Source organism: Schistocerca cancellata, chromosome 11, assembly GCF_023864275.1.
Source record: "Schistocerca cancellata isolate TAMUIC-IGC-003103 chromosome 11, iqSchCanc2.1, whole genome shotgun sequence".
Taxonomy (NCBI): domain Eukaryota; kingdom Metazoa; phylum Arthropoda; class Insecta; order Orthoptera; family Acrididae; genus Schistocerca; species Schistocerca cancellata.
The window spans coordinates 26,581,531-26,603,605 of record NC_064636.1 but is presented as its reverse complement, the minus strand read 5'-3'; the positions used below and the strand labels follow the sequence as shown (position 1 = coordinate 26,603,605).

The 22,075-nt window shown below is 41.5% G+C and overlaps 1 protein-coding gene across 4 annotated transcripts in view; it reads right to left on the bottom strand.

Annotated features, from left to right (window-relative positions):
- Positions 1–6,701: 6,701 nt before the first annotated feature.
- The window catches only part of LOC126108960 (neprilysin-2-like), a 600,695-nt gene continuing 585,321 nt past the window's right edge, over positions 6,702–22,075 (bottom strand). For all 4 annotated transcript variants that reach the window (XM_049914349.1, XM_049914352.1, XM_049914350.1 and 1 more), the window contains 3 exons: positions 18,274–18,405; positions 16,739–16,920; positions 6,702–10,095 (listed from right to left, as the gene is read on the bottom strand). In XM_049914349.1, the coding sequence (XP_049770306.1) occupies positions 9,933–10,095; positions 16,739–16,920; positions 18,274–18,405 (477 nt within the window). In that variant the 3' untranslated portion in view covers positions 6,702–9,932. The remainder of the gene's footprint in view (positions 10,096–16,738; positions 16,921–18,273; positions 18,406–22,075) is intronic.

The following is a 22,075-nucleotide window of genomic DNA, read 5'->3' as shown; positions in this document are numbered from 1 at the left end:
TTCTTCCAATGAATCTCAGTCTGGCATCTGCTTTACCAACGATTAACTTTATATGATCATTCCATTTTAAATCACTCCTAATGCGTACTCCCAGATAATTTATGGTATTAACTGCTTCCAGTTGCTGACCTGCTATTTTGTAGCTAAATGATAAAGGATCTATCTTTCTGTATATTCGCAGCACATTACACTTGTCTACATTGAGATTCAATTGCCATTCCCTGCACCATGCGTCAATTCGCTGTAGATCCTCCTGCATTTCAATACAATTTTTCATTTGTTACAACCTCTCGGTACACCACAGCATCATCTGCAAAAAGCCTCAGTGAACTTCTGACGTCGTCCACCAGGTCATTTATGTATATTGTGAATAGCAACGGTCCTATGACATCTGTGCCTATCATCTGAGAACAAAATAACGGGATAATGATTAAAGCAGAAGAAATGGATTAAAATTTGTGCCGCAACCGGGACTCGAACCCGGGTCTTTTTGCTTGTTAGGTAGAAATGCTAACTATTACACAACCACACCACTCGGTTAACATTGCTGCACTAGCTACCGGAGCTGAGTGCCGTCGCCAACACGAACTTCAGTTCGTATCTTCCGCTTATTTTCCCTTACATTGTCACTACTGCCAGGGCTCTCCGGCATTGGAATACCACCACAGTGTTGGACGTGATGGGAAATCCCTATTCCAATGCCGGAGAACCCTGGCAGTAGTGACAATGTAAGGGAAAATAAGCGGAAGATACGAACTGAAGTTTGTGGTCGAGAGGGCACGCAACTTGGGTAGTTCGTGCACCAATGTTAACCGTAGTGCTGTCGTGGTGTATTGGTTAGCATTTCTGCTCAGCAAGCGAGGGTTCGAGTCCCGGCCGCAGTACGAATTTCAATCCATTTCTTCCACTTCGATCATTATCGCAGATAAAGAATAGACTTAAATGTCTCAGGGTGAAATATAATTATAAGATCTACAAAACAATGGATTCGCAGAATGTTGCGAGGTCATTCCACATCACTGGTCAGAGTCTAGAGGCAGCCGGACTAGAGAAGTACCGTCCCACGTTTAGGCTGCCGTCAACAGCATGGCACAGACAGCTGCACTCGGGGTGACGCCGTGACCGCGGAGCACGGACTGCCGACGAGCAGCTTCGCATTGTGTTCGGAACTGAATTGTGTTTCTGCACTACCCAGTGTTGGCAAGTACGATGGTGACTGTGCGAGATGCCCCGTTCTTCCAATGTTTTGGACAGACACAGTGGCGTTCCTCCTGGCACTACGGTGTGGGAAGCCATTGGGACGGCTTCAGGTCAGGGGTGATACTGACTGAGGGAACTCTTGACGGCACAAGAACAGCAAACATCCAGCGTCATTGTCTGTTACCTCGTGCGACAGCATTGTGATGCCATTTTTCGACGGGACCCTGTTCGTACACACGTGGCGGATGTCTCTTTGAACTGTTTGTGTGATGTCGGAGTACTCCTGTGGCCAGCAAGATTTCCAGATCCGTCCCCAAAAGAACACATGTGGGACCAGTTCTGACATCAATTCCGTACCAGTGCCAGTATTTGAGGTCTTTTACAACAGTGGTGGGCCAGATTGCCTCAGCAAATAATACAGTCACTTTGTGACTCCCTTCCCAACCAAATAAGTGAATGCATCCAGGACAGGGGGTGCAACAACGTACTGTCAGGTTCTTTGTAAATTTAACTCAATGTTGTAATCGATGACATAAAATCACGTACCATCTCAACCCATTCTCTCCTCCTCTGTATTTCACCTTTTCTATAAAAAAAAAAATTAAAAAGAGTAAGAGGTGGGGGGAGTTGCATCACTGGGTAGTAATCATAACATTCGCGATAACAAGTTTCATCCCACTCCCTCAAGAAAATAAAACAAACGGCAAGAACACTGCTAACATAAGTGAAGGTTCCAGGTTCCAGTCCCGGTCCAGCACGCATTTTTGATATGTCTACATCTACATCTACATCCATACTCCGCAAGCCACCTGACGGTGTGTGGCGGAGGGTACCTTGAGTGCCTCTATCGGTTCTCGCTTCTATTCCAGTCTCGTATTGTTTGTGGAAAGAAGGATTGTCGGTATGCCTCTGTGTGGGCTCTAATCTCTCTGATTTTATCCTCACGGTCTCTTCACGAGATATACGTAGGAGGGAGCAATATACTGCTTGTCTCCTTGGTGGAGGTATATTTTCGAAACTTTAACAAAAGTTTCTGAGCGTCTCTCCTGCAGAGTCTTCCACTGGAGTTTATCTATCATCTCCGTAACGCTTTCGCAATTACTAAATGATCCTGTAACAAAGCGTGCTGCTGTCCGTTGGATTTTCTCTATCTCTTCTATCGACCCTATCTGGTACGGATCCCACACTGCTGAGCAGTATTCAAGCAGTCGGCGAACAAGTGTACTGTAACCTACTTCCTTTGTTTCGGATTGCATTTCCTTAGGATTCTTCCAATGAATCTCAGTCTGGCATCTGCTTTACCGACGATCAACATTATATGATTATTCCATTTTAAATCACTCCTAATGCGTACTCCCAGATAATTTATGGTATTAACTGCTTCCAGTTGGTGAGCTGCCATATTGTAGCTAAATGATAAAGGAGCTTTCTTTCTATGTAATCGCAACACATTACACTTATCTACAATGAGATTCAGTTGCCATTCCCTGCACCGTGCGTCAATTCGTTGCAGATCCTCCTGCATTTCAGTACAATTTTCCATTGTTACAACATCTCGATATACCACAGCATCATCTGCAAAAAGCCTCAGTGAACTTCCGATGTTGTCCACAAGTCATTTATGTATATTGTGAATAGCAACGGTCCTACGACACTCCCCTGCTGGGAGAATGTTTCAAACACAGCACAAACTCTTGCAGCGTAGAGGATTCCTCGTGCCTTACTACTGCCACAACCAATTTATGGGTAGGAGAACATTCATTCACAAACAGCATAATGTTCATTGTGAAGATCGTTTCAAAGCATTGAGGATTTTGAGTACACTGAGTACATTTACCAGTCAGCGATGCTCATTACGTCTATTACACCTCCCTCCATGGCAGCAAGAATCAGATGGTTATTATTTTTATTACTCTCATCATTTTAATAGAACATATTTAATTATTTGATAAGATCATAAGGTCATTCATCTGCAGAATGTAGGAATTCTTTCTCAGTCACTGTGAGAAGCAGATGTATTTGTAATAATGGAGATTATGATACAGATGAAACAAACAAAAAGTTTCGGCAAGACTGTGTTATCAACTTCGCATCTGCAGTGGATAGAACCGAGTTGACAGGGTAATAGGTTTATAAATCAAGTATAAAAATGTACAAAATTACATTTTCCATGGTTTCCCTAAATTACTTCAGGTAAATGCTTGGATGAATCCCACTATATGACCACAGCAGACTAACTGCCACGTCCTTGTGAAACTACATCTGTTAAGTATGTAAATGCCTGTATATATGAATTACATTTTTATTTGTTTGTTGTTAAAGTGTAATATCATGACATGCCCAATATCTTTGTAAAACAACCCACAGATTGTAATGGTCGCCTAGTCGTAGATATTGCTAATTGCTATAATCGCACTATTTCACTCTCATTTATGGAAGTTGTTAGCACTTGATGTTAGGTTGGCGCCATTAAAATGCATTGTGGTAATCGCTGCTGCTTGCTGGATTGCTGCTGTGTCTCGATGCTGATGCTGGCTCTAAATCTGGTTGTCTAGGGTTAAAAACATGAGGTCCCGTGTTTTTTATGTGCTTTTGATAATAAAGAACGAGCGAAACCAACAAATATGTAAACTTCAAATATTTATTACTCTGGTGGCCATCTTAATTCCACTGTCCACCAAAGACCATAACACAACACAAAGTAGTACTTCCTTTACATGTTCTTTGCATTGTTTATCCACCTCAAACAATAACACACAAACACACTTTACCAAAGTGACATTCCGACTGTGCCCCCGACCCTTCTTGCTGCTTGTATTTATAACATTGTCAAAGAACTACTAAAAAGAGATATAGTTTATACGTCACATGTACATCTGTTATCGTAATTTGTGCAGAAAAGTTATTAATTTGCATCGAGTGACATAATTTAACATGTTATTAAAATGACAGACAGATTTGTTGTCTTGACAGAATAATTCTTTGTTACAAAAAGGCCGTTTTTTAGAAGTTTGTCAACTGACTTCTCTAATTTGCATAAATAAGTAAATAACATGAATTATTAAGAATTACATTGGTTTTCATCTAAAATAGGATTGATTACATGAATACTGAGTGAAAACACTCCTAGTGAACAAATAGGTTTCACCGGGTGATTTTTATTTAATGAGATCCAAGTTGGCCACTATTTTTTGTAATTAATTATTCGTAATTTAATTATTTAAGATGAACTTAGTGTTTTTACATGATGACATTTGCTGTATCAGTGATCAAGTGATAGTAACTTTTGTGTGGGTCAGTTGTTTAGTATAATTTAATGGGTTGACTGTTTATGGAGACATGTTATGCAATCATTGTTAACACACACAATAACTTTTCTATAATGATAAATACTCGTTAAACTGGTTGAATTTGGAGGATATCGCATACTTCGGTAAAGTAAAGCCTTTAATATGTTCCGTTACAAGATGAAAAAAAAAAACTACTATTATTATTGCTACTACTCAGTATACAGGGTGGTCCATTGATCGTGACCGGGCCAAATATCTCACGAAATAAGCGTCAAATGAAAAAACTACAAAGAATGAAACTTGTCTAGCTTGAAGGGGGAAACCAGATGGCGCTATGGTTGGCCCACTAGATGGCGCTGCCATAAGTCAAACGGATATCAACTGCGTTTTTTTTAAATAGGAACCCCCATTTTTTGTTACATTTTTGTGTAGTACATAAAGAAATATGAATGTTCTGGTTGGACCACTTTTTTCACTTTGTGATAGACGGCACTGTAATAGTCACAACCATATGGCTTACAATTTTAGATGAACAGTTGGCAACAGGTAGGTTTTCTAAATTAAAATACAGAACATAGGTACGTTTGAACATTTTATTTCGGTTGTTGCAATGTGATACATCTACTTTTGTGTACTTATCACTTATGAGAATGCATGCTGTTACAGTTTGATTACCTGTTAATACGACATTAATGCAATACATGCTCAAAATGATGTCCATCAACTTCAATGCATTTGGCAATACGTGTAACAACATTCCTGTCAACAGAGTAGTTCGCCTTCCGCAATGTTCGCACATGCATTGACAATGCGCTGACGCATGTTGTCAGGCATTGTCAGTGGATCACGACAGCAAATATCCTTCAACTTTCCCCACAGAAAGAAATCCGTGGACGTCAGATCCGGTGAATGTGCAGGCCATGGTGTGGTGCTTCGACGATCAATCCACCTGTCATGAAATATGCTGTTCAATACCGCTTCAACCGCACGTGAGCTATGTGCCGGACATCCATCATGTTGGAAGTGAATCGCCATTCTGTCATGCAGTGAAACATCTTGTAGTAACATTACATAGAAAATCAGCATACATTGCATCATTTAGATTGCCATTGATAAAATGGGTGCCAGTTAACCTTCTTCCCATAATGCCGCACCATACATTAACCTGCCAAGGTCACTGATGTTCCACTTGTCACAGCCATTGTGGATTTTCCGTTGCCCAATAGTGCATATTATGCCGGTTTACGTTACCGCTGTTGGTGAATGACGCGTCGCTAAATAGAACACATGCAAAAAATCTGTCACCGTGTCGTAATTTCTCTTGTGCCCAGTGGCAGAACCGTACAAGACGTTCAAAGTTGTCGCCATGCAATTCCCGGTGCATAGAAATACGGTACGGGTGCAATCGATGTTGATGTAGCATTCTCAACACCGACGTTTTTGAGATTCCCGATTCCCGGGCAATTTGTCTGCTACCGATGTGCGGATTAGCCACGACAGCAGCTAAAACACCTACTTGGGCATCATCATTTGCTGCAGGTTGTGGTTGACGTTTCACATGTGGCTGAACACTTCCTGTTTCCTTAAATAACGTAACTATCCGGCGAACGTTCCGGACACTTGGATGTCGTCGTCCAGATTACCGAGCAGCATACATAGCAAACGCCCGTTGGGCATTTTGATCACAATAGCCATACATCAACACGATATTGACCTTTTCCGCAATTGGTAAACAGTCCATTTTAACATGGGTAATGTATCACGAAGCAAATACCGTCCGCACTGGTGGAATGTTTTTGGTACTACGTACTTATACGTTTGTGACTATTACAGCGCCATCTATCACAAAGCGAAACAAGTGGTCCAACTAAAACATTCATCATTCTTTATTACACGAATATGTAATAAAAAATGTGGGTTCCTATTTTTAAAAAAAAGCAATTGATATCCGTTTGACCTATGGCAGAGCCATCTATCGGCCCAACCATAGGGCCATCTGGTTTCCCCCTTCAAGCTAGATGAGTTTCGTTCTTTGTTGTTTTTTCGTTTGATGTTTATTTCGTGAGATATTTGGCCTGGTCACTATCAATGGACCACCCTGTATATATGAAAATCATGGAATCACTGCTGTTGTGCCAAATTTGTAGCATCCAAAGTGGGTCTCAACATTCAGACAGGCAAGGGTGGTAGGGAAAGAAGAAAACAGACATAGCAACAACAACAAAAAGTCATTCTTTATTGAAACAAGAATACAAAAGCAGGTATGTATAAAGCACTTAATATGGTCCCATCTCAAGGCAAAACAGAAATAAGAATGAGATAACCTTTACAAGTGATACACTCAAATAAATTAGGCATAATACACGATGTGCTGTGTCACACGTATGATGCGACACATAACAGTGACTTATAAATATGTTTGTTTACGTGCAACTCCGAATTCCTGCCGTGCGTGAAATGTTAGATATGTAAATGAGGCAGAGGATACGACCTCTCTCACATCCAGTGCAGTGTGCTACATTTCTGATGGCGTCCGTGTTCCCTCCACGTGTGATTCGACATTTCACCACAGACCAGGCACAATTACATATCAATAAATGTTCAGTGATATACAGCGCAGTGTCTGACAGTTCTACATGTTTCACGTACCATGAACAAAAAGCAATTAACATTTATCGGACCACACTTTCAGTACTACATACATGAGATCATTTTTTTACAGATTGTTTTGATATGTTAGTAATTTGTAAATCAGTCACACATTTTTGCTGTTCTTGAAGATGCAAAAGTTATGCTATCAGTGTATAAAATGTATTGGTGACTCTACCACAATTTGACGGGAACACTCGTGCGAACATTTAATTAGGAGTAATAATGTGCAGAAAATTGAAAGGCGTGCAGGTAGTTAGCAATTACATCATATTTGAGAGCAAGTGAAGCACCACGCAGATGCTGGAACACAGTCAAATGCGTGATGTCTGCTAGTAGTGAAGGAATTAATTACTTCATTTCATCTCTGCCGGTCTCGTTAAGGATCATTACGAAAAGGCATAATCATATTTTTATTCCATTAGTGAAGTTTCACTGGTCACTACTGCTGCAGTAAATTGTTTTAACTATTGGAAGAGCTTTGTGGGTGCACAGAAGATATCATTACAGTGAACAGGACAATACTTGTGATACAGTCAGGATAAGGCACTTGGTCAAAACCCTGAAATTATCAATTTAGTTATAAGCAATAAACTTCGAGAGCCTGTCATGTCATTGAAATATTAATACTGGGAAGTGATATTAAATGGGGTGAACACATGAAATTAGCAATAGGAATGGCAAATGGAAGACTTTGACTTGCTGTGAGGGTTCTAGAAAAGTGTAGTGTGTCAGTAAGGGAAATCACATACAAAGACAGTGCAGCCAATTCTAGAGTACTGCTCCAGTGTTTGGATACTAATTGTGTAAGCATGAGAGCATACGTCAAGATAAATCAGGAGACGTGCTTGTAGAGAAACGTAGTAGGCCAGTAAAATCCATTGAAAAGTGCTGCATCAATACCTGAGGCACTTGGAGCCTATTGTACTACCAAAATTCTGTCAGGCCAGTTAGGAGACCTGCTATCAGAGGAAATCTGTGTGAAGGGTCTGCTGCGTCCATTGTTTATCTCGTGTAGGCTCAATAAGGATTAGTTAAGATAATAGAGTGTATACTAAGGTGTACCACCAGGCTATATTCTGTTACCCCGTATGCAATGGGTACACGATGGGGAATGGCTGGTATTGGTATCACCTACCATTGATGATGCAATTCACAGCAACATCTAGAGGATATACAAAGTTTCAGAAATTAATAGTAACAAAATGATGCTTATTATTTGCAGCCGAGAGTTAACTGATGTGCTGAATCAAGTTCTGTCAATCTGTAAGTAAAGCCACTTTTAAGTAGAAACTCGAGTTTTTAGAAATTTTCACGATTTCTTCCTCATGCTTTTCTGGCAGTGAACAGTGTATTTTCTCTCTGTTCTAGTAGATTATGTAGGACTGGGAAAATTTTGGACAGATACACCTGTTACAATACTATCATTCCACATTTCTTTAGCTTATGGAGTTTCTGATTTACAGTGAGAGCAGTTAAAGTGGTCTAGAACACAACTCAGTCTCCCTACAAGTGGCATCCTTTAACAAGGACTAACAGTAAGCCCAATTTCAGTTAACAAACACTCTTATCTGTTGTTTTCTATGATCACTGGGCACTTATTCCACATGTTACTACCATAACAACAAAATAAATATCCATAGCACCATTAAAAATTAGAAATTTAAGTTTTCTTCATCCGTGGTCCATTCTTAAAAACTGTAGCACCTTTTTCAGCATTTCCTCAATGATCACACTAATTACATCAGAATAAGACTACCTCAGTGTTGACAATTCTCTTCATTATTTAGTGCATTGAACTACTTTAATTACAGTGACCTTGCAGCCTTTATTGCATATTACCAAGAATTAGTTTGCAATTTGCAAACTCCACAGACCATAATGCTTCTCCAACAACAACTTATTAGACTGTTCTGCTTATTGGGTGTAACAATTCCTAGACTGGATTGATCCCATGTCATTCACTTCTCTGTTGACTGTTGCAGGAAGGCTATTGCCTAGTTTGTGTTTTCGGCTTTTTGCTGAACGGAGCGAGCACCAAATCGAGGAGTGTGCTCTTTATGTTTCTCTAAAGAATGATCCTCGTCTCTACTTCATTAACCAAAAATATCTGATTAGCTCTTTTCTCACCTCCAAAACGCAGCTGGTCTAGCTTCAAGCCAACGAGACAGTGAATATTTTTGGTCATAGGCCATTCTGTCATTACACTGGTTTAAATGACAATAATGATCACTTCACTACCTTTTGTTCAATAAATTTTGCCTTTTTCTCTCATAATTTAGTCACGGTTGGTGCCCTTTTTCTGTGCAATATTACTCCACAAAAATGAACATGCAATATTTGTAAAAATGGAAGTATTATCTAAAATTATTGATTAAATATTTAGAGTAAAGATAAGTGCTTCTGCATACAGATTTATTTGTCCACCCTAAAGAGGAGGAGGTTTTTAGGATATAAATACGTGCTCGCACACAGTAGGCAACCTCAACTGAGGATGTGCCGAAACCGTAGCAACCGCACCGTCTCCTTCCGACGCCCCACGGTTACGTCTGCCGGTCTCTTCCGAGGCCGCAACCTCGTGGTACACACGGTAAATGTCGCACGTAAACAGAACTCCGTAGTCGGAGGGTCGGCCAGCCACTGACTGCATTCAGATTCCCTTTTCTTCTGGAGAACCACTAGCACCGAGTCAGAAGGTCCGTGCAGTGTGAAGTCGCACGCGTGTGGCAAGTGTCGGCTGCCCGGAGCAGCCGTCAACGGGCGTCCGGCAGTGTGGCGTCCCCGTCGTACTCCTTACCACACCTGACACTTCTGCACCGGGTTCATGCGGGAGCCGAGCGGGCAGGCGAAGTCCTCGGCAAACTCGGGCCTGTTGCTGAGCGGGCCCAGCACGCGGAAGCGGCCCGGCGAGTGGACCCCGGTGGTAATCCGCTGGCGCATCGCCTCGGTGCGGTACCTGTCAATGGAATTGAGTGCAAACTGTCACTTGCTGTTTTTGTTTACTTCTTTCACATGGGGGCTGAAAAGTACCACTCTTTGTCTGAGAGAAATGACAAATTGAATTACAGCAGCAAAAATTTCTTAAAAGTGTTTTAGCAATTCATGAAATAAAAGGAATTTAATTATAGCACTTATTACAAACATATTTAGAGATACTGCTGAACTGTCAGTTCAATAACTCATGCTTGCAAAATATTAAAATGAATTCTTTACAGATAAATGGAAAAATTGATAGAAGCTGATGCCAGGGAAGATCAGTTGGGATTCTGGAGAAATGTAGGAACATGCGACGCAATACTGACCCTGTGAGTTACCTTCGAAGATAGGTTATGAAAGGAAAATCTACATTTGTAGCATTCGTAAACTTAAGAGAAAACTTTTGACAAAGTTGACTGGAATATGCTCTTTCAAATTTTAGAGGTGGCAGGGGTAAAATACAGGGAGCAGAGGGCTACTTACAACCTGTACAGAAACCAGATGACAATTATAAGAGTTGAGAGGTATGAAAGGGAAGCAGTAATTGTAAAGAGAGTGAGACAGGGTTGTAGCCTATCCCCGAAGTTATTCAATATGTATATTAAAGAAGCTGCAAAGGAAACCAAAGAAAAATTTAGAATAGGAATTAAATTTCAGGGAGAAGAATTAATAATGTTGAGGTCTGCCGATGACACTGTAATTTTGTCATATTTATATAATTGTATGGCTAGGGCCTCCCCCATTGGGCAGACCGTTCACCGGGTGCCGGTCTTTCAATTTGACACCACTTTGGTGACCTGCAGTTGATGAGGATGATAGGATGATGACGAGGACAGCACAACACCCAGAAAATTCCCCGACCCAGCCGGGAATTGAACCCGGGCCCAGTGGATTGACAATCCGTCACACTGACCATTCAGCTACTGGGGGCCAATATTTTGTCATAGAAAGCAAAGAACTTGGATGAGCAGTTAAATGGAATGTACAGTGTCTTGAAAGGAAGGTGTAAGATGAACACTTAACAGAAGCAAAACGAGGATAACAGAATGTAGTGGAATTAAATTAGGAAACGAGACACTAAAGTAGTAGATGAGTTTTGCTAGTTGGGCAGCAAAATAACTGATAGCCAAAATAGAGAGAATAAAAAAGTAGACTGGCAATGGCAACAAAAGCACTTCCTAAGAAGGGAAATTTGCTAACACTGAGTGCAGATTTAAGTGTCAGGAAATCTTTTCTGAAAGTATAAGTGTGAAGTGTAACCATGTAAACAAGTGAAACAGTGTAGACAAGAGGAGAATAGAAGCTTTTGAAATGTGGTGCTGCAGAAGAATGCTGGCGATTAAGTGGCTAGGCCACATAACTAACTATGAGGTACTGAACACAATTGGAGACAAACATTTGTGGGAAAACCTGAGTAGAAGAATGGATTGGTTGACAAAACACATTAAGAGACATCAAGGAATCGCTAATTTAGTATTGGACAAATGTGTCTGCATATGTGTTTGTGTGTGGGAGGGGAGGAGAGGAGGAAGTAGTGGGTAAAAATAACACATGAATACAGTAAGCGGATTCAGGAGGATGTAGGTTGTAGTAGTAATTCAGAGATGAAGAGGCTTGCTCAGGATAGGCAGCTCCCTATGCTGCCTCAAATCAGTCTTTGGTATGAAGGCTGCAACTACAATTTTATTTCTGTATAAATATTCCTACAGTGTAGCCACTCTGCCTAGCAACTAGTTCACTTGTCTACAAGCTCACTAATGGCACAAATACTTAACACATACACATATCTCACATGCGTGTATTCATAATGAACATGCCTATGTACTCACAGTACGAAAATAGGTACTTCCCTTAAATACACTGTTAATATAAACATATACATACACATACTTGGTGGTCCATTGATAGTGACCAGGCCAAATATCTCACAAAATAAGCATCAAGCGGAAAAAAATAACGAAACTTGTCTAGCTTGAAGGGGGAAACTAGAGGCACTATGGTTGGCCTGCTAGATAGTACTCCCATAGGTCGAACAGATATCAACTGCTATTTTTTAAAATAGGAACCCCCATTTTTTATTACGTATTCGTGTAGTACGTAAAGAAATATAGATGTTTTAGTTGGACCACTTTTTTTGCTTTGTGATAGATCGCACTGAAATAGTCACAAATGTATAAGTACGTGGTATCACGTAACATTCCGCCAGTGCGGACGGTATTTGCTTTGTGATACATTACCTGTATTAAAATCGACCGTTTATCAATTGCGGAAAAGGTCGATATCATGTTGATGTATGGCTATTGTGATCAAAATGCCCAATGGGCGTGTGTTATGTATGCTGCTCGGTATCCTAGACGACATCATCCAAGTGTCCAGACCGTTCACCAGATAGTTACGTGATTTAAGGAAACAGGAAGTGTTGAGCCACATGTGAAATGTCAACCACGACCTGCAACAAATGATGATGCCCAAGTAGGTGTTTTAGCTGCTGTCGTGGCTAATTCGCACATCAGTGGCAGACAAATTGCGCGAGAATCAGGAATCTCAAAAACGTTGGTGTTGAGAATGCTACATTAACATTGATTGCACCCGTACCATATTTCTACGCACCAGGAATGCGACAACTTTGAATGTTGTGTACAGTTCTGCCAATGGGCACCAGAGAAATTACGGGACGATGGCAGATTTTTTGCACGCGTTTTATTTAGCGGCGAAGCGTCATTCACCAACAGCGGTAACATAAACTAGCATAATATGCACTACTGGGCAACGGAAAATCCGCGATGGCGACAAGTAGAACATCAGCGACCTTGGCAGGTTAATGTATGGTGCGGCATTATGGGAGGAAGGATAATTGGGCCCCATTTTATTGATGGCAATCTAAATGGTGCAATGTATGCTGATTTCATACGTAATGTTCTACCAATGTTACTACATGATGTTTCACTGCATGACAGAATGGCGATGTACTTCCAACATGATGGATGTCCGGCACATAGCTCGCATGTGGTTGAAGCCGTATTGAATAGCATATTTCATGACAGGTGGATTGGTCGTCGAAGCACCATACCGTGGCCCACAAGTTCACCGGATGTGATGTCTCCGGATTTCTTTCTGTGGGGGAAGCTGAAGGATATTTGCTATCGCGATCCACCGAGAACTCCTCACAACATGCGTCAGCGCATTGTCAATGCATGTGCAAACATTATGGAATGTGAACTACTCGCTGTTGAGAGGAATGTCGTTACACGTATTGCCAAATGCATTGAGGTGGACAGACATCATTTTGAGCATTTATTGCATTAATGTGGTATTTACAGGTAATCACGCTGTAACAGCATGCATTCTCAGAAATGATAAGTTCACAAAGGTACATGTTATCACATCGGAACAACCGAAATAAAATGTTCAAACGTACCTACGTTCTGTATTTACATTTAAAAAACCTACCTGTTACCAACTGTTCATCAGAAATTGTGAGCCATATGCTTGTGACTATTACAGCGTCATCCATCAGAAAGCAAAAAAAGTGGTCCAACTAAAACATTCATATTTCTTTATGTACTACACGAATATGTAATAAAAAATGGGGATTCCTATCCTTAAAAAAATAAAAAAAAATAAAAAAAAAAATAAAAAAAAACGCAGTTGATATCCGTTTGACCTATGGCAGCACCATCTAGCGGGCCACCCATAGCACCATCTGGTTTCCCCTTCAAGCTCACAAAAATATACTGTGCCAATACATACACACACTATGGAAATTAGCACAGACACTGTACAAAGACAGACACACCACAGAAACACACATACATACTGCACAAACATAGACACCTCACAAACATGAACATGTTGTTTCTGGTGCACAGTACGAGGATTGGTCTGATGCAGTTCTCCACACTAATCTAATCCATGCAATCCTCTTTACCTATGAGTAATTACTACACCTGTATGTTGTAGTCAGGCCTTGGTTTCCCTCTACAATTTTTGCCACCCATGCTGCTACAATATTTTCTACATCTACATACAATCTACGATCTGCAAACTATTGTGAAGTGTGTGATATAGGATATTTTCCATTGCACAAAAAATTATGATTTGTTCCAAGTTGAATTCACCAATGGAATGTGGGACTGCTTATATGCCCGTATATGTGGTGTAATTAGTCTACTATTGGTTCCACAGCCCCTAAGGGCAATACATAAGGGGTTGTAATATATTCCTAGCTAGTTTTTGAATGATTACCATTGGTACTTACAGGTAGTTACCTGATAGTACTATATTTCTCTTATTTTTTGTGAAGTGTATAGTTCTATGCTTCTGAACATTTAAAGCAAGTTATCAATAAACACACCACTTTGAAATCTTATCAAGAGATGCCAGAGAATTTATGCAGCTTATTTTAAGTAATACATCTCTACAGACAAAAGCATCGTCTGCTAACAGTCTGAGGTTACTACTAATATTGCCTGGTAGGTCATTAATACAGGGTGAGTCGCTAACTATTGCCACCAAGAATAACTCTGAAAGCATGAGCTGAAAAGTTTGTGGGGAAAAAAGTTGCATGGGACAATGGGGGCTATAATATGACATTAGTTTTCTGTTGCTAGGTGGGGTCACTTCAGAAATATGAAGGTCAATTTTGTTTTTTAAAATGGGATGCTATAGTTTGGTACTATTTTCTGATAGCAGGTATTGAGATGAATCCAATGTGTAACAGTAAGGTCTTTGAAGGTCAACAAAGGTCACAAAGGTGGCGCAAACGTCCATTTACAGGAGGTGTTCGAAGTGATGACCATTGGTATCAATGCAGTGCTGCAATCTTCTTATCACGGATTGAGTGGTATTCCTTATCACGTCGGCACTTACCGAAGCACATGCTCTGACAATTCTCACTCGCACATCTTCACGTGTAGTTGGAATGTCTTTATAAACAATGTCTTTTACGAATCCCCACAAGAAAAAATCCAGAGGTGTCAAGTCTGGTGAACAAGCCGGCCATGACAAATCTCCTCTGCATCCAAACCAACGATCTGGGAATTGTCTCTGCAACTCATTTCTAGTCATCAGCGAAAAATGTGTTGGACACCCATTCTGTTCCTTGTTCCTAAAAGTATTTCTTTCAGTAACAGACCTAATGTTTCTTGCAGTAATGTGGTGTACTTCCTACCATTAAGATGTCGTTCCGTGAAATAGGGGCCTATAATTCTGTCCTCCAGAATCCCACACCGTAAATTCACTGACCACGGTTTTTTGTGTGCAACTTGCCACAGCAAACATGGATTTTCAGTTGCCCAATAATGCGTGTTATGCAAATTAACTTTTCCACGATTCGTGAATGTAGCCTCATCAGTGAATAAAATCAAATTAATAAACGAGTCATCCCCATGAATCTGAAGTTGAGCCCATCGGCAGAATTCAATGTGCTGCATACAATCCGTACCAGTTAATTCTTGAAGGAGACTGATATTGTAAGGATGATATTTATGCCAGATTCCCTTGTGATCTGACACGAGCTAACACAAGGATCTCGAGTCACAGTGGCGAGAGTACCAATTTCCATTTCATTGTTAGTAACTTTCCTTTGTCGAATATGTTTCCGATGCGTTAAAGATCCAGTTGTTCTCAATTTATCGTACACATATTTAAATGTATGATGTGTAGGGTGAGTACATTGAGGATATCTTTCAGCGTATAAGTCTCTAGCTCTCACTGAATTTCGTTGGCATTCTCCGTAAATGAGAAGCATATCGACTTGTTCTTCGAAGGAATACATCATTCACATTCACTTGATTCAATGATTCTAGTCTTACCATTCCTATTAGGGTTGTATTGCGAAACCGTCGAATGGTGTTTACATGTCAATGGCATGTTAGATGGATATGCTGTATTCAGTGAATACTTACTATTTGCAAGATATACAAGAGAGAATTGTCAGAGCACGTGCTTCAATAAGTGCCGAAGTGATAAGCAATACCACTTAAATCCACGATAAGAAGATTGCAACACTGCACTGGTAATAATGGTCATCACTGCGAACACCTCCTGTAAATGGATATCCATGCCGCCTTTGTGACCTTCGTTGACCTTCACAGACTTTACTGTTACACATGGCTGGATTTATCCCAACAGCTCCTATCAGAAAATAAATACCAAGCCATAGCATCCCTTTAAAAAAAGAGAGAGAGAGAGAGAGAGAAGAAGAAGCTGACCTTTATTTCTCTGACGCGACCCCACCTAGCAACAAAAAACCAAACTCATATTGTGGCCCCCATTGTTCCAGGCAACATTTGTCCCACAAACTTTACAGCTACTACCATACTTTCAGAGTTATTCTAAGTGGCAATAGTTAGTGACTCACCCTGTATACTACACGACAACACACTTCCCTGGGGCAGACCTAAAGTTACTGCTACTCTTGGCAATGACTCTCCACCCGACGGTGTTGTTGTGTCTTTTGTACCGAGAAATCTTCTGTGCAAAGTAACGTGCTGTGTCCTCCGTACCCAGTGAAGCTGCATCGACCGTTTGTAGGGATCACACATTTTCTTGCCACAAAGTGCTGATACAGCCTCAGGAACACAAACACACAGTGGGTGTAAGGCGGGGCTCCCAATACTCACTTGGAGCACCAAGTCTGTGCGGCGGACACCCAGAACATCTGTCGCGGAGACAATCCGGACAGTGCGGGCAGCCTCGGCTCGGATTTGCCGTTGCGGCGCTCCAGGGCGAGGTAAGCGCGGTACGCCTCCTTGATGCCGCCGTTGTCTGCGATGTTCTCCCCTTGCGTGTTGATCCCGTTAAGCTGCAACGTGACACCGTCAATCATCTTAATTCGTCCATGTGTTTTTTTTTTTTTTTTTACTTTTATTCATATTCTCCTGCTGATTACCCATGGATTTGACAAGGTCTACAAGGTGAAAATGAAGGTGTGTGCATATTCTGCTGTTTCCGTGAACATATACATTGAAGAACAGATCAGTACTGAGTTACCCTACAGTGTTACAGTATACAGAGTGATCTTACCACAAAGGACTCAGGAAGTGAAGTGCCTCGGACGAGACAGATCTTTATCGGAATAGTGATATTAGTGGAATGAAGCAGTTAAATATGGCGTATGAGGTGTTTCCTCTTTGGAACGGTGATTAGTCAGGTGGAATCAGCAGAGTATACCAGATGAGATGGATCACCACAAGCATTATGATTACACAAATAGGATAGTTGAATGTGCCAGATGAAATAAACCTTCATTGAACAAGTGATCAGTAAAATGACACAGATAAATGTGCTGTGTGAAATCCACATTCACTGAAATTATTGGACAAATGGAGCTGTCAAATAGGCCACAAGCACATGAATTTTCACAACAATGGTGATTTGTCACACGCGACAAACAAATGTACCAGAGGTAACGAGCATGTTAATGGCAATTAGTAACATTTGACAATCGAATGTGACAGTTGAAATGCACATCCATCAAAATGATTTAGTCAAATTAGACAAACACATATGGAAGATGAGATGCATCCTTGCCAGAACGGTGATTAGTCAAACACGAGCTGCCAAAAGTGCCATATAAGATGCATCCTCATCAGAATGATCAGTGAAATGTGGTAGTAAAATGTCCTGAATGAGTGGTAGAAAATGTCCTGAATGAGGTGCATCTCTTCATTGGATTCGTGATTAATGAAACAGGGCAGTCTACTGTGCCATGTGAAATTGGTCTTGGTTGAAATGGTTAGTCAAATTGGACACTCAAATGTGGCAGATGAAATGGATGCTTAATAGAATGATGAGTAGTCAGCTATTGCAGCTGAATATTTGAGATGTGTCACATGCTGTAAATCAAATGTAGAGATGAGATGCAGAATGGTGATTAATCAAATGGGCAAGTCGTCTGTGCCAGGGGAGATTCATTTTCATTGGAATGATTAGTCAAATGGGACAGTCAAATGCAACTTCACCAGAATTGTTAGCAGCCAAATGAGGCAGACAAATGTGCAAGGTGATGTGATTGTTCGCCAAATCTGTGATTAATATAATAAGGAAAAACAAGACTCACAAAATTTATTTCAAAACTGGGAGTTAATACTACTGAATACGGTGCGTAATACGTTTGGAAAAGGAGGCGCTTGGCCGAAAAAGCGGGTGTACTCACGTGCATGCCTGTCTGATCATCAGTGTAGTTCCCGTACTGCGAGATGATGCACTCTGCCTTCTTCAGGTACTCATCGCGGGTGACAGGGTCCCACCAGTCCACCAGGTTGCCATCCTTGTCAAACTGACGGCCCTGCAGTTTTTTGATCAAGTTAAAGGTCTGTTGCCACAGTTACATAAATAATGCTTACAAGATTATAACACTTTACAAACATACAGTTCCATAAATAGTTGAACAGTTACAGGTATGTTGCTACAGAACTGTAATAAATTGTTGACGATGTGACGGTTTTTATTAGTAGATTGTTAGCCATCTACATTTATTTTCCACCAGCCATTATATGGTGTGTCACAGAGATACTTTGTTTATGAATGTTGCACCCCCACTCTCTCTCTTCTGCTCCAGTCACGAATTGTAAGCAGGACGAATGATGATTGCTAAGTATCTGTGTGAGCTCAAATCATTCGACTTTTATAATTTCTTTCTGATTCTGAGGTCCATTCAAAAAATTCTGGAACTTTGTCCTCAAAATTCTTCTACACTTACCTTTTACTCACTGTTCACGGTCTCCTTCGAAATACTTTCCTCTACACTTGATACACTGCTCTCAATGCCTTCTACACTTCTGGAAGCAATCTGTGTACGCCTCTTGGTGGATCACGTGGAGCGCCATCTGTAAATTTTCTTTTATCTGGTCTATCATTGCAGCTTTTCATTCTTTCACAAGGGTTTTCAACTTTGGAAATAAAAAAAAGTGTCTGCAGAGGCCGGGTCTGTAGAGTACAGAGAATGATGCAGCACAGTGATTTCTTTTGTGTGCAATAGCCACCACCAACAGGGGTGAATGTGTGGGTGTGTTATCATGAGGCAAGAACCACGAATTGTCTCGCCACATTTCAGGCCGTTTCCATCTCACATTTTCTCGCAGGTGTCGCAACACGTCTCGATAGTACCACTGATTAACAGTTTATCCTGTGGCACAATTCATGGCGAACTAATCCTTCAAAGTCTCAGAGAACCTTTCCTGGCCCATTTTGAAGATTGAACCTCGGTCTCAACATCATAACTGTAGACCTACATCTCATCTTTATCGTCTCGACTCCTGAGCTGTGTGACAGACTTGGCAGCATCACAAAGCATTCCAAGATGCTGTTGTAGGATTTCATGACATGATCCAACTGAAATGTTACATTCTTCTGCAACCTCTCTGACAGTCTGTCTTCAATTGCGATGCACAATTTCACTGATGTTCCTGACATGAAGTTATTGGCAGACATCGAACTGTGTCATGAACGAGAGTAGCCTTTAACTTCCGTCTGGCCATTTTTAAACCATGTGAACCATTTGTAATGCTGAGAATGGCTAAAGTACTCATCACTGTAGGCTTCTTGCATCATTTGGTTTTCTTGAGTTTCACACAAAATTTACTGCAAACACATTGCTCCTCTAACTCAGCCATCTTGAAATTCGCAAACTGTGCAATACAACACAGCGTTCTACTCAATACAGCACTGAACAACAACAAATAAACATACACCAATGAAACTTCTGGGAGCTACACATTAAACACAGGCGTGTGGAGTGAATTGTGGGACACCCAGAATTTCACCTTTACTATCCTTGAAAATTAAGTTTCATTATTTACATTCATTAAGTCCTTCAACTATCAAAAATTAGTATACAAAAACTGATGTGAAAATCTAATGTGACAATCAATCTCTGCAGATACAACTTGCAACACAATACTTTCCTTGACAGTAAAATATGTGAAATTAACTGACAAGGGATGTGCAAAACGCACCAAAACCTACTGTATTTCTGCCAGCAAATAATTCTGCTACTAAATAAACTAGGACAACACCAGCACCTCGCTCACTACTCCTACAATAGTAAATACAAAACAGGTAAAAATGTGGCGGCCACTTAGCATCCATATTTACACTGCCCCCCCCCCTCCTCCCTCTCTCTCAGGGAGGTGACACAAGTGCACCATCTGTGTGTGCGCTGTGTGAACTTTGCTTTGTACGTTATCACACAGTTCCCTTATGATACACTACTGGCCATTAAAATTGCTACACCACAAAGATGACACGCTACAGATGCGAAATGTAACCGACAGGAAGTAGATGCTGTGATATGCAAATCATTAGTTTTGCAAAGCATTCACACAAGGCTGGCGTCGTTGGCGACACCTACAACATGCTGACATGAGGACAGTTTCCAATCAATTTCTCGTACACAAACAGCAGTTGACTGGTGTTGCCTGGTGAAACATTGTTGTGATGCCTCGTGTAAGGAGGAGAAATGCGTACCATCACGTTTCCCACTTTGATAAAGGTCGGATTGTAGCCTATCGCGAATGCGGTTTATCATATCGCAACATTGCTGCTTGCGTTGGTCGAGATCCAATGACTGTTAGCAGACTATGGAATTGGTAGGTAGGAGGGTAATACAGAATGCCGTGCTGGATTCCAACGGCCTCGTATCACTAGCAGTCGAGAAGACAGGCATCTTATCCGCACGGCTGTAACGTATCGTGCAGCCACGTCTCTATATCCCTGTGTCAACAGAGGGGGACGTTTGCAAGACAACAACCATCTGCACAAACAGTTCGATGATGTTTGCAGCAGCACAGACTGTCATCTCAGAGACCGTGGCTGCGGTTACCCTTGACACTCCATCACAGACAGGAGCGCCTGTGATGGTGTACTCGACGACGAACCTGGGTGCACGAATGGCAAAACGTCATTTTTCCGGATGAATCTAGGTTCTGTTCACAGCATCACGATGGTCACATCCGTGTTTGGCGACATTGCGGTGAACGCACATTGGAAGAATGTATTCGTCATCGCCGTACTGGCGTGTCACTGGGTGTGATGGTATGGGGTGCCATTGGTTACAAGTCTCAGTCACGTCTTGTTCGCAATGATGGCACTCTGAACAGTGGACATTACATTTCAGATGTGTTGCGACCCGTGGCTCTATGCTCCATTCGATCCCTGTGAAACCCTACATTTCAGCAGGATAATGCACGACCACATGTTGCAGGTCCTGTACGGGCCTTTCTGGATACAGAAAATGTTCGACTGCTGCCCTGCCAGCACATTCTCCAGATCTCTCACCAACTGAAAACGTCTGGTCAATGGTGGCCGAGCAACTGGCTCGTCATAATACGCCAGTCAGTACTCTTGACGAACTGTGGTGTCATGTTAGAGCTGCACGGGCAGCTGTACCTGTACACGCCATCCGAGCTCTATTAGACTCAATGCCCAGGCATATCGAGGCCGTTATTACGGCCAAAGGTGGTTGTTCTGGGTACTGATTTCTCAGGATCTATGCAGCCAAATTGCGTGAAAATGTAATCACATGTCAGTTCTAGTATAATATATTTGTCCAATGAATACCCCTTTATCATCTGCATTTCTTCTTGGTGTAGCAATTTTAATGCCCAGTAGCGTATTTTCTGAGGCAGAAAGTGTGGTCCAGCCCAGCAATTGGCTACCTGAGCATGGGAAAACACCTGAAACCATCAATCTATCTGGGCAGTGTACCAGAGCGAGAGTTGTTATTCTGCTGCACTGGTTAGGTCCACGTCTGGCTCACGCCCCCATTCTGCAAGCTAGCAAACTGCGCACTACACTATACCTGGCTGGCCAAGAATTCGGCTGTCAGGCTGTGCCCAGACTGAGGTGCCACCACACTCAGCCCAGCTGGTGCGTTTCCCACACTGCCACTGCTGGCTGTCTGAGCACAAGGAGGGGAACTTTTCATTATTATTTAATATGGGGCTCACTCCAAAAGA